Source organism: Ammospiza nelsoni, chromosome 22, assembly GCF_027579445.1.
Source record: "Ammospiza nelsoni isolate bAmmNel1 chromosome 22, bAmmNel1.pri, whole genome shotgun sequence".
NCBI lineage: Eukaryota > Metazoa > Chordata > Aves > Passeriformes > Passerellidae > Ammospiza > Ammospiza nelsoni.
The window spans coordinates 2,422,117-2,436,118 of record NC_080654.1 but is presented as its reverse complement, the minus strand read 5'-3'; the positions used below and the strand labels follow the sequence as shown (position 1 = coordinate 2,436,118).

Here is a 14,002-nt window from a genome sequence, read left to right as displayed (position 1 = left end):
CTTTTTTTATACATCTCTGCCTACTCTGCCAGCAGTGACACAGCACCTACCACATCGTTTTTAACTGCTAAGTGAACCTGTTGTTGCATTTCCTGATGTTGCATTTTCAGCTTTTACACTTACCTAAATCCCTCCTGCTCTGTGCAGCTCAGCTGATGGAAGGGCTGATCCACCTTCTCACCCCACAAACACTGCTCAGGCTGTGACTGAGCCAGGGCTGTTGCAGTCTGAGTTAAGGACCAGCCCTGGTTTCCCAACACCTGGAATTCCAAACCCCTTGTTTGTTCCCATTGGCAGGAGGGATGAGGGAGGGAGTCCTGGAGGGATGAGGGAGTCCTGCAGCTGCACTGAATTCCTTCACAGCAGCTGAAGCTGAGTCTCACTGAATTCCCTCCCAGGGAATGAGCAGTGCTGGGTTCAGGATCACCCATAACTCCCCATCCTTAACTCCCCCGGTTTCTCTTCCCTTCAGTTTTCCCTCCTAGGACTGACAAGGATTGGTGGTTTTGTTCCTGCAGTGCAATTACAGCCATTCTCAAAGAACCCAATTTGTTTTTTCCCTCCTTCAGCTGTGCAGTTGATAAATGGAGTGATTTCACCACCAATTTGCCCTAACACTTAAATGCCTCAGTCATCCCAGCTCTGAAAGGGAAAGCAGCTTAATGAGGAAGGTGTTTAACATGCAGCTGAGACAACTGTTCCCCTGAACTTCAGCATTGTTTGAGAGCAGGAGAGTGATGCAAAACACCCTCACATCTCCCCTTGCAGGGGAGCTGGGGCTCTGCTGTGTTTGACTCATCCCCACATTCCTTCCCTGCTCTGGTACTGATGGATTTCCACTGTCAATCCTCAACTCTTGGGCAACAAGAACAAAACATTGTCACTCCTCTGCTGGGAAGAGTCAAAGGACAAGCCATGCCTGGCATTTCTTAGCTCAGATGCCACCTTGGTGGCAGGGGCTCCCGTTTTGGGGTGCAGGCAGGGCCTGTTTGGGGTTACACAGCAGCCCTGTCAGTTCTGATCCAGGAATTGCCTTCCAGGGACCAGCCCCTGCTGCTCAGGCAGGGCAGGGTGAGGCTGTTTAGAGCTGCAGTGCTTAAGCTGCTGTTCCTGATTATGAGACAGACAAGAGCTTTAATGTTCCACGACTGTTCCTCACACAGGAATTAGTAGCAGAGGCTTCACATTACCCTGTCCCCAGTCACTTCCTCCTCCAGGCCTTCATGGACTTACAGGGTGAACTTCAAACCTAAACATGGATCCACCATCCTGGCCAGCTCTGCTCCGGTTTATCCATTCACAGCTCCACTCTACCCCTAAGTAATGTAATTTCTTCCAAGCCACTTAATTTCCTGTGTCTGCAGCTCCACCACCACTCCAGAAGTGCTGTGTGTGTCTGTAATTAGCAAACTAACACTCTAGGCTAGCAGAAAAACATCTTCCTACACTGATACAGCTCCTAGGACGTGGCACAACCCTAACACAGCAAAAACTCCTCAAGCATTTGCCTTCCCTGGCGTGTCCTGGCTTTGTCTGGCAGCTCCTTTTATGCGTAGACGAGTGCAGATTTCTTCTGTGAAAACAGAGCAACAAGATTTCTGAAAGAGAAATGGGAGAGAGAAGGCTGTGGGTGGTTGTTCTGTGGATCCATCCATTCCATGTGCACGTTGGGAGGGCTGGAGAGCAGGAGCACCAAGGGGCACTGGTGCAGTTTCACTGTGCATGTGTTTTCCTTGTCTAATGACTAAAGAACAGCCACCCCTGGGATAAACTCATTAAGGATCATTTACTGTCCTCCCTAACACCCAGGGCAGTGCAATGCCTTGAGAATTCAGGGGAATGTTCCTTAATCATTTTTTTGGGGGGGGGGGGGGGGAGGAAAGGGGTCCTAAGGGTTTATTTTATTTCTATATATTACATTTATGCTGTTCAGGCCACAAGCCCGTCCCACAGCCCAAGCTGTGAAATTTTAGCACTTTTAAGGAGTAACTGCACAGCCTCCCCTCACCCCTTGCACAGCTTTCCTTAGAAAACGAAGGTTGGAATGGAAATGCTGGTGCAGGAGGGACGTGGGGAGGCAGGACAGGAGCCAGGGCCCACCTTGGAGGAAGGGGGGACACAGAAGGCAGGACAGGACCTGGAGCAGGAGCCAGGGCCCACCTTGGTGGAAGGAAGGAAATAGGAACATAGGACAAGGTACAGGGCCCACCTCGATGGAAGGAGAGACATGGGGAGGTAGGACAAGGTGCAAGGCCCACCTTGGAGAAAGAAGGGACACGGGGATGCAGGAAAGGACCTGTAGCAGGAGCCAGGGCTCATTTTGGTGGAAGGAGGGATAGAAAGGTGCAGGGCCCACCTTGGTGGAAGGGGGGACACAGGGAGGCAGGATGAGGTTCAGGGCCCACCTTGGAGAAAGGAGGGACATGGGGAGACAGGACAAGGTGTAGGGCCCACCTTGGAGAAAGGAGGGACACAGGACGGGGCTCAGAGCAGGAGCCAGGGCCCACCTTGGTGGAAGGGGGGACACAGGGATGCAGGATAGGACCTGAAGCAGGAGCCAGGGCTCATTTTGGTGGAAGGAGGGATAGAGGAGCACAGGAAAGGTGCAGGGCCCACCTTGGCGTGCGCGGCCGCGCGGCGGCTGCTGCTGGAGAGCTCGGCCAGGGCGGCGAGGATGCCGAGGGCGAGGCCGATGCCGAGCGTGAGGAAGAGCCCCCCCAGGGCCGGCGGCTCCAGGGGCCCCCAGCGCTCCCGGCTCTGGCGCAGGCAGCTGCTCTCCCACCATTTGTTCCTCAGGTAGTCCAGGTCGCCCGACTCGCGCAGCTTGAGCACGGCGATGGACAGGGGCTTGGTCCAGGGGGATGCTTGGGGAGAGAGGAGAGAGAGGAGGATGGCAGAGCCCCCAGCCATGGTTTAGTTAAACATTGCTAAAGGGGGCAGAGGTGTCACTGAACGCAGCCCCGCCTGCCAAAGGCTTCTCCTGGCTAACAATGATCCTGCCCTGGCCACAGACCCTGCCCTATCCACCTGTGGGATAGGGGCAGAGCAAAGTGCTTTGGGAAGAACATGAGCAGACTGTCCCCTGCTCTGCATTCCTGGGGCCAAGGCCACCAGGAGATGGAATATTTGTGGATTAGAGTCCAAACTAAGAGCCAGTGTAACTCCCCACAGAGCAGTGACCCCGCCACGCAGCGTTCTCAGTCTGGTCACCCTGACAGCGGTGCTGGCTCTCCCTGTTGGGTATCCCAGAGAACAGAGGGGACAGGACTCACCCTGGGTGGTGGCAATGCCAAAGCCACGGGCCCCGATGACCTCGGGGGCCCTGATGAGGTTGCAGTGGCGCGCGGCCGCCAGGTCCTGCGAGATGGACTCGCCGATGAAGGCGTAGTTGGAGTCCATCACGCGCTGCACGGCCTCCTGGTAGGTCTTGACCAGCACGTGCTCCCTCCTCTTCTCCATGTACTCGTAGATCATCTGGTGGATGGGGTTCTTGGAGTTCTGCAGCACAAAAATCCAAGTGTCAAACTCAAACATCAAGCCCAAGTGTCAAAAAATCCAAGTGTCAAACTCAAGGGTGAGACAACCACCAAACAAATTAAAATCTGCCTGTATGTGCAAGGGTTGTAAAACAGTTTGGAGAAGAAGAGCATTTAAACCATTTGTGAACCCTTGCAAGAACAGATTGTCCCTAACACTGGGGACAAGCATCACCAGGGGCACAAGTGTCACAGATGGCACTAAGGTACACAAGGGCAGCCCCTGAAGGGTAGAGAGATTTTCAAAGGAGAATTCAGAATAAAAATAAGAATTCTGTGCCTGCTTTCCTGTGAGAAGAGGTGGAGGAAGGGCTGAACAGAACAATAATCAATAATAATCAACAATAATGAACAATATTATTTGAAGTATGCCAGGAAAACTGAGGGAGTCAGCAGTGGCGAGGGTGCTGTAGGGGTTACAAGGCCTGAGCTGTGAGACAGCCCCAGCCCTGCAGTCCTACAGCCCCTGTGTGTGGGCACAAGGAGATTTCTCTGCACCTTGAAGTAGTAGAAGGTGGAGGAGCCCTCCAAGGTCCCAAACTCCAGGTTCCTCTGCTTGACCAGGTCCTCGAAGGTCTGGATGGGGAGCTGCTCGCTGCCGGAGCTCAGCAGGGCCGTGAAGTTGGCGATGTAGGCGGCCAGCAGGGCCAGGGTGAAGAGCCACCAGACCACAGCAATGACCCTCACCGACAGTGCCTGGGGCCTGGGGGTGGCACCTGCACCACAGGGAGCCAAAAAATCACATAAACCACACAGGAGGGGATGTGGAGCCAGAGATACACCACGAACTGCAGATACACCAGCCTCAGTTAGAGTTCACTTGAAATAAAGGCAAATTGCAAATCTGCCCTGCAGCTACGCAGAGCCTGAGCCTGGAGGGTCCCTCTGTGCTGCTCGGGGCAGGGCTGGAGCAGCAGCAGTGGCACAAAGCTGCACAAAAATTCTCCTTTGGACAAAGCAGCCATGCCATGCTCAGCTGGGCATTGCCCCAAGCAATGGTTGCCCTGAGCAGAAGATATTCCCCAACCAGAATCAATCACCTGTAAAAGCCCAGCAGTCTGTGCTCACACCTTCCCAGCCTGCTTTACTGCTCCAAGTGTCCCTGCTAGGACACCTTTTCACCCCAGTGTCACAGAAGGAGCTGGGTGCACCATCATCATCCTCCCAGCTCACCCTGCAGGGCCAGTGCTCCTGCTCCAAACCAGAGACTGTTCAGGAAGGTGAAGTGGTTCTCTTCATTCTTTGGCTCGTTCCACTCACAGGGGCTCAGTCTGTGGGAAAATGACAGGGTAAAACCAGACATTCAGAGGGAAAAAAATAAAAATAATCCCCATCAAGAGATCTAGTCCTCCTCACAGGGAGATCCCACTCATAATGCTGGCTTAATCTGACAGGGTTTAAGAATTCTTAGCCCTTGTACTAGAGCGGCACAGGAGGTTTCCTCAGAGCAAAAGGGAAAAAAAAGCAAAACTCCTGGGATTATCTGAGCTGTTCATAGGTAAGAAAGGCACTGACTTGAACACAACCTGTGAAAGAAATGCATTTGTACCTGGCAACAAGGAAGAGGCAGAAGCAGGTGAGCAAGTAAGCAAACAAAAGAGCTGTCCAGGTCTCCTTGCTGAAAGGGGACAGGAAGTGGAAGAAGGACATGTCCTGGGAGGCCGTGTCCTTGCGGAGCAGGATCCCGATGCCGGTCTGCAGGAAGGGGGTGGTGAAGGACACCACCTCCTCCCTGGCTGAGGTGACAGTCAGGGGAGCCACTGCAATGTCAGCTTCCTGCCAAGGAGACAAAAACAGTCAGCCACCAGCCCAGGGAACACTTCTGTCCCTCAATCATTTCTGTCCCTCAATCATTTCTGCCCCTTTAAACATTTCTGTCCCTCAAGCAGGTGCTCCCCTGGCTGCGTAGGCAGGTGCTCCATTATTACAGAGCTCCATTATTAAACTTAGAACTTCCTAATATTTTACTAGATATACTTTTTTGTTACTTAGAGACAAGTATTTTAGACAAGCATTAATACACAAACCATTATTCTATTTGTTCTTACTTTTCAATTTCTTATAAATGTTTTCTACTGACAAATCTTACAGTTACAGCTTAGCTCTAATCATAGTTCTACTGGCTCTAAAGCCTGCCTTTTGCAGCTTTCCCAAAACCCTCTCATTTTAAAGATTCTCACAGAAATGGCATCACATCACCAGGTCAACAGCCTTGGGATGTGACCCCCAAGGAATAGGACATGTTTCCCATGAATGTGTATTTATATTTTTAGGTATTCAATACTCTTACATACTTATAGATAAAAGGACTCTGTAATCACCTGTAAATTGCAGTGTGTATTTGGGAATTATCTCACAATAAACACACACTTTCTAACTTTAAACTCTCAGAGAGTTTTTGGATATTGGTACTAGATCAATATCCATATTGGGAATGGAATGTACCAAAGTTATGAATATGTATTTATATTTTATGTATTCAATATTTGTATAGATAAAAGGACTCTGTAATCACCTGTAAATTGCAGTGTGTATTTGGGAGCTATCCCACAATAAACATACACTTTCTAACTTTAAACTGTTAGAGAGGTTTCATCTCTCACAGTTGGATATGGGTACTAAAACAACACCCATATTTTGAATAAATCACAGTTGGATATTGGTACTAGATCAACATCCATATTTTCAATAAATCACAGTTGGATATGGGCACTAGATCAGCATCCCTATTTTCAATAAACCACAGTTGGACATGGGTACTAGACCAACACCCCTATTTTGAATAAATGGTTGGATATGGGTACTAGATCAATACCCATATTTTCAATAAACCACAGCTGGATAGAGGTACTAGCCCAACACCCCTATTTTGAATAAACCACAGTTGGATATGGGTACTAGATCAGCATCCCTATTTTGAATAAACCACAGTTGGACATGGGTACTAGATCAACACCCATATTTTGAATAAACCACAGTTGGATATGGGCACTAGATCAGCATCCCTATTTTCAATAAACCACAGTTGGACATGGGTACTAGACCAACACCCCTATTTTGAATAAATGGTTGGATATGGGTACTAGATCAATACCCATATTTTCAATAAACCACAGCTGGATAGAGGTACTAGCCCAACACCCCTATTTTGAATAAACCACAGTTGGATATGGGTACTAGATCAACACCCATATTTTCAATAAACCACAGTTGGATATGGGTACTAGATCAGCATCCCTATTTTGAATAAACCACAGTTTGATATGGGTACTAGATCAGCATCCCTATTTTGAATAAATGGTTGGATATGGGTACTAGATCAGCATCAATATTTTCAATAAACCACAGTTGGATATGGATACTAGATCAGCATCCCTATTTTCAATAAACCACAGTTGGATATGGGTACTAGCCCAACACCCCTATTTTCAATAAACCACAGTTGGATATGGGTACTAGATCAGCATCCCTATTTTCAATAAACCACAGTTGGACATGGGTACTAGACCAACACCCCTATTTTGAATAAATGGTTGGACATGGGTACTAGATCAACACCCATATTTTCAATAAACCACAGTTGGATATGGGTACTAGCCCAACACCCCTATTTTGAATAAACCACAGTTGGACATGAGTACTAGACCAACACCCCTATTTTGAATAAATGGTTGGACATGGGTACTAGATCAACACCCATATTTTCAATAAACCACAGTTGGATATGGGTACTAGATCAGCATCCCTATTTTCAATAAACCACAGTTGGATATGGGTGCTAGCCCAACACCCCTATTTTGAATAAACCACAGGTGGATATGGGTACTAGATCAGCATCCCTATTTTGAATAAACCACAGTTGGACACGGGTACTAGCCCAACACCCTTATATTGAATACCCCACCCCTGCAGGTTCCTGGGACAGGCTCCCTTACCCTGCGGAGGATCTCGCCGATCATGCCGCTCCAGTTGCCCCCGGCCGCCACGGCCCCGTACTGGCCGTCGCCCACCACCCTGACCCGGTACTGGAAGCGCAGCATCCCCGCCAGGGCCGCCAGCAGCTCCATGCAGTACCCCTCCAGCTCTGCTCCCCGCACCATCACGTAGGGATCCTCCTGGGATGGAGGGACGGACACACAGCCAGGTCAGCCCAGGGGGGTTCAACCCGGCCTTGGTAAAACTGCCTCGATATTCCTCTCCACTTTTCTATTTTTAAATATTTTTTCCTCTTTTTTTCCCCTTTTTTTTCCCTTTTTTTTACTTTTTATTTTATTTTATTGATGTCAACATTTTCCAAGATCTTTTCCCCCTCAAAATTCTCAAATTCCTAAAGTTTCCCGCAATTCCGGGAGGATTTTTTTTTATTTTGGGGATTTTTAAGATGCGAAATCCATGGAAATTCCTGTTGGCCCTGAACCAGGGGGTTCTCATCACAGCCCTCCCCATGTTTTACATTCCAGAATGTTTTACATTCTAGAATTTCTAAAATTCCCAAAAATTTTTGACTCCCCCCCCCTTTACTTTTACTTTTCTTTTTTTTTTAATTGATATCATCATTTTCCAAGATATTTTCCCCCTCAAAATTCTCAAATTCCTAAAGTTTCCCAGAATTCCAGAAGGATTTTTTGGGTATTGGGGATTTTTGAGATGCGAAATCCATGGAAATTCCCAGGGTTGCCTCGAACCAGGGGGTTCTCATCACAGGCCCTCTCCAAAGAAAATTCCAGAATTCTCAAAATTCTGGGAATTCCCAAAAATTCCCCACCCCCCCCCCTTTAGTGAAATTAGGCTCCTGACACGGTTTTGCGTGGGAAAAGGAGAATTAGCCCAAAAAAAGCTGCTCCCTGCCCTGTCAAGGCCTTACCAGGATGGTTGTGACAGTCAGGGTTGGAAGTCCCTCTCCTGTTCCCCGAGGGTCCGTGCCCTGCAAAGCAGAAATTGAGGAACTCATGGGTTTCAAGGTTTTTCAAAGTTATTTTAGGGTGACCTGGGAGGTGCAGGGGGGTTAAACCAGCCCTAAACCTGCAGGGGCTGCTGCTGTTTCCTAATTAATAAATCACAGCGTTTCACTTCATTGCCTGCTGCAAACAAAAATCGCTGCAAATGCTGCTGCACATCTTCGGATGGTGCGTGCAGCCTCCCCAAGAGACCAATTCCTGCTGCAGACAAAAGAATTAGCAGCCAATTAAGGTCTCATTAGAGAGCAATTCCAGGAGACACAGAACAGTTGGAAACCTGAGAGGAGGAGGAGGAGGAAAGGAAAAGTGGCTTCGTTTGTGTGAGTTAAAGATGCATCTTCCAATTTTACATTCACTCCAGAGGATTCCTCATCAAAGGCACTGCAGGGCAGTTGTAGCTTTTTGTAGTGAAGTGTCAGATTTTGTGAGGTTTGTTGGTCTTAAATGTGTCTGCTTATTGGAAATTACAGGGTGATTTTTCTAGACAGAGAGAGGATGTATATAGTATATATGTGTGTGTGAATATATAAATATATAAATATGCAGTACAAAACGTGCAAAAGAAAACTCAGTCCTTCCAAAGGATCTTGTTTAATTCTCTCTGTGCAATGGAAGGGTTTGAGGGACGAGCTTTGAGTGGAAAGCTGTGATCACAAGTTCCCCAACTCTACCAGCCATGAAGACAAGGGCTGCTGGCAGGTTCTTCCCTGGGGCACAACTGAATTCTGAGCTCTGTACAAAAAATTCAGCCAAAAAAAAAACCCCCACAAAAACAAACAAAGGAAAACAGCACAGAGACACAGCCAGCCATGAACAGTGTACTTAAAATAATAACTCTTCAAAGATGAAAATATTTTACATTCTGATCACTATTTCTGAATTAAATATGTAAAATCATCAGCCCCACGCCTTCGTTAGTGGCTCTGCACTAATGAACTCAGACATACCTTACTCATAGCATCATCATTCCTCCCAGCTCCTGGAAAAACACAACAAAATCAGATTTGTGTGGGGTTTGTATTCACAGCTCCTCATTCCACAGCGCACTGAAATAATCAGAACAATCACCCCCAACTCCCAAACTCCCTTTGCTTCCTCCCCCAGGGCACAAAAGAAGGCAGAGACAGCAGAGAGGGGCTCAGGAGGTTCTGGTGTCACTTAATGGTGTCATTGATGTCCCTCAGCCTCTGAGGGAGTCCTGCACAGCCAGTCCACCCCTGAGGAGGGGCAGCACCAGCTCCTCTTCCTCACACAGCCCAGACCTTCCTCCTTTCCTGCCAAGCCCCATCTTCCCCTGAGGAAAAGCCAAAAGTTCCTCACCACCCACTGATTTTTCTTACTCTTCCTTTCCCCTGCTGCCGGCAGGTTTTGCATCTGAGATGCAGAATTAAAACCACAATTTTGTCAATATATTGCTCATTAATTGCCCAGGATGATTTTTCCAGAATCTGCTTAGCATTGCTCCCTGGACTCAGAGAATTCACAGCACAAAAGTCCCTCAAGACAAATTTAAAAATGCAGGATGTTTTCACTCTTTCCAGCAAAAGCTGTGAGTTTTTCTCTAAATATAACAGCATATTCATTCATTATGTATTTATTTCTCCTTCTTTGGTGTTGAATTTTCTGGCCTTGCGCTGAACTCCACATTATTGTAAAACAAAACCTGTTTTTTCCCTCTCCACTACACTTCTCCATGGGGGCTGGAAATCTCCACAAAGGACTTCTCTTGTCTCCCTTTAGAAACCCTTTAAAGCCAGCAGCAGCTTTTGGAGGCCCCGTGGGGTTCCTTGGAAGGCAGCAGGGCCTTCTGAGGGCTCCAGCTCCCAGCTCAAAGCCCCTTTGTGAGCCCTCCTGAAAGGCCCAGGGGCGATGGGGCTGCAGCACCAACCCCAGGTCATGGCAGGGACAGAGCCCAGCATCGAGGATTCTGCTGGGAATCCCCCTGGAAATCCTGGGATTCCTCCTGGAATCCTCCTGGGAGGCTGCAGCAGCACAGGATAAGGGAAAGGTTCATCCCTCCCTTCCCCATTGGTTGTAGGAAGAGACTGTGGCTGTAAAAAATCAGCTTTTTCTTTCTTGCCAGCCTTCCCAAAGGGAGGCTCCTGCTGGATTCCTGGGCAAAAAGCTCCTGGCACTGCTCAGGACTGGCCACCTCCCCTCAGTTTTCTCCCCCATCCTCAGCACACCTTGCTGCAGCTAAGGGACCATAAACTCACAGAAATGCAGCTTTAACCACAACAACCACACCTAAACCCACCCATTTTCCTTGGCTTTTTTCATCTTCCCCCATCTCTGCCATCTTTTAGCAGCAAAGACACTTGGGGACATCAAAGACACTTGGTGGCACTCACAAAGTCCCAGCCACCAGGCGAGCCCTGGGGAATTTCTTAATAACCCATTTTAAAAGCAAATTCTGAGATTAGGACAAAATCCTGCAAGCACTTGCAGGTAAAAACTGAAGGAATTAATGATTTAAAGAAAAATAAAAGCAGGTTTGGGTGCAGGCAACACTTCTGGATGCTTTTCCTCACCTGCCTGGCTTGATTCCCTCAGGAGCAGCAGGGCTGTGAGCACACAGATTGTGATGTGAAGTGATTTATCCATGGGAGCAGAAATTCCTGCTGGAGGTGAAAGGCAAGCAGTTAAACCTGGTTCTACAGTTCCCCATCACTGGCTGAGAGCACTTTGTGCTGGATTTTCTGCTCCTTTTTCTGTGGAGCCACAATTCCAAATCAAGTCTCCAGCTGAAAACAGTCACTGCTGAGCTCAGCCAGAACAAACACTAAAGAAAGGCTCTGGTGAAGTCCCCACTGCAGCAAAAAGGATGTGACAAACCTAAAAAAAGGGCATTCACCCACTGGTGGTTCTCTCCCTGTGGGTTTTCCCCCAGGGAAAGGGCAGAAGAGGAAGCAGCAGCAATATTTTAATGGTATTTGTTGTCCAACAAGATACAGGACACCGTTACACCAGAAATTATAAAATATAAATTTAAAATGCTCAAGAAAACATTTATCAGAGTGTGTAGGCAAAAATATACTACATGTGGCATTACTGGCAAACACTGGATTTAGGGATCTTACCTCATCAGCTTTTAGGAAATTTCCCAATCCTGCATCCCATGAAAACTCAGCATTACAGCTCAGCACTTTCCCTCATTCATCTCCCCTAATGAGAGAAATAACTCAAACCTCCACAGGAGGTTCTCTCCAGGTTAAATTTCAATGCTGATTTTGTTGTTGCTGCTGTTAAAATATTCTGCCAAATGGGAAAATGGTGATCCTTGTGAAAGGATCCCAGAGGAGAGAGCTGAGATCTGAGCTGGGCATCAGCCAACACCTGTGGGAAATGGATTTGTAAGGAATTCTCAAAACCTGATAGAAAGCTTATACAGTCTTGTACATCTGTATGCAAATACTGAGATGAGGTGTGCTGATTTAGGAATGGAATAGAGATGACATTGTTGAGAGATTGAACTAGAAATAAATTTCAACAACTTTCAAAATACAGCCTTGCAAAAAGACCAGATATTTTAGAGAATTAGAGCTGTGAAAGATGCATTGCATTGTGACCAGGAAATGGGCTGGCTTCTGATGGAATGGCGTTGAGTTTTACATCTCCTGTGTCTCACAAGAGACTGATAATGGAATGAAAACTTTTAAAACCCCTCTGAGCTGCCCCATCTCTGTAAAAGCTGAGAAAACCAACAAACACTGACTTTGTCCTACAACTGCTTTTTAGACAAAGTAGTTGCTGCTCTTGGCTGTTGCCACAGCAGCACAAAAACTGAGCAGCTTCAACCACGGGGAAAAAAATATAAAAATTGAAAAGAAGCAGCAGTCTTCAGGCTGAGCTGTGCTTTTCCTGGTAGGTTTAGCCTCTAAATTCCTGTTCCTTTCCTCTTACAATTTGGTATATGCAACAAAATTGACTTCTGTTTCAAGTGGCCTCTTATAAAAAAACCCCAAACTGATCAGAGCTCCTCCAAAAAACCCCAAACTATCAGAGCTGGTACTGCTGGCATCACCTCGCACAGAAAGTTGTTAAACACGCTGCTTATCTAAAAGCACAAACAGGGTACAAATGTGGGTTAAAAAGCCAGGAAGGAGCTGGTGGCAGCGGGCTTTGCCCCTTGCCAGAAGCAGAGCACGAACTGAAGACGGTTTCTCACTTACAGCGACTCCCTGGGGCCGTCTGTCTGTCCGTCCGTTCGGGATGCCCGGCACAGGAGTGAGGATCCTGCAGGTTTGGGCATCCCTTGCTGGGTTAAATACCCGGGAGAGGAGGAGGAGGAGGAGGAGGAGGAGGAGTGGCTCTAAACGTGCCAGCTGGACCAGGGGACACCTTCGGGGGAAGGAGGAGACCTCACCAAAGGAGCTCTGGAAGCAGCTGGGTCCCACAGCTGGATGCTGCATCAGGACTCACGGAATTCTCTCTCTGTCCTGTGGAGCTGCTGTAAAATTCCTCCCTTTGGAGCTGTGCCCGTTTTCCTGCCTGTTGATCACAGAGACAAAATCAGCTTTGAGAGACACAATTGAATGCTCATTATCACAATTGAATGTTCATTGTCAGACTATAAATGCACATCCAGCCATGGCCAGTACACTGCTTGTGATCTGGAGGCTCTGGATTTCAGATCTTACCATTTAATGAACTGAAATGCACATCCTGGAGTCTCAGGGTGCACAGGAAGAGCAGAAGAATGAAGAGCAAAACTGTGACTTTCTGCTGACTTAAATTCCAAATAATTCTTAGATGCTGGGATAAATTCCACTTATAGGAATAAATAAATACATGATGAATAGTCAGTCTTACATAGTGTCACAAAACAAGCTGCAAAAGTGGTTGCTATTAATTTGGAAGCAAGAGGGCAAATTTCACTTGTACCCTAATGATTTAAATCCAGACACTGTTGGTTAAAATTCTGAATGAAGGTAAATGTTTTAAAGTGATGCTGCCTCCTGTGAGGGGCATTAATTTAACAAGTGCTTAATCAATTAAAGATGAAAATAATCTGATTGTGAGACTCAGCCTTTGAGAAAACACAAATAGGCCTTTTAAACATTAACTTTCCAAAGCTGTCAAGTTGCATGTACTCGACATTAAAGCTGCAAAAGCATTAAAGTTACAAAAGCAGCGACTCCCTGCAGCTTTTCAGCCCGAAATTAAAGTATTACATGAATGATTTTTTTCATCCAGAGAATGTTAATGAAACTTGCTTTGTGCTGGGACACAATGGGAGGCTCCTCTTGGCAGATCCCACGTTCTGCTGCAGCTTCACCTCCCTCCCTTCAGAGCCTGCAGTGATGCTGTGGGGTCACCTCAGTGCACATCCCAAAATTCTGCTGCACAAAGCTGCCCTGGGATCTGATAATGGAATAAAAAAAATATTACTCTGTTTAGGTTGTTATTTAATTCTAAATATGGCCATCTAAAAAAATTAAATATCTCTTTTTTTAAAAAATATGTTTGAAAATTTTGCATATCCTGCAGACAAGCTGGGCAGATCTG

General features: G+C 47.2%; 1 protein-coding gene across 1 annotated transcript; it reads right to left on the bottom strand.

Annotated features, from left to right (window-relative positions):
• Positions 1–90: 90 nt before the first annotated feature.
• Positions 91–12,698, bottom strand: LOC132083093 (probable glutamate receptor). The gene is made up of 11 exons (XM_059487626.1): positions 12,667–12,698; positions 11,026–11,115; positions 9,442–9,473; positions 8,401–8,460; positions 7,472–7,651; positions 5,086–5,312; positions 4,710–4,807; positions 4,035–4,252; positions 3,273–3,498; positions 2,617–2,864; positions 91–1,598 (listed from the first exon to the last, which is right to left on the bottom strand). Exons 2-11 carry the CDS (start codon positions 11,096–11,098, stop codon positions 1,497–1,499), a joined length of 1,464 nt encoding a protein of 487 aa, XP_059343609.1. The 5' UTR covers positions 11,099–11,115; positions 12,667–12,698; the 3' UTR covers positions 91–1,496.
• Positions 12,699–14,002: the final 1,304 nt, after the last annotated feature.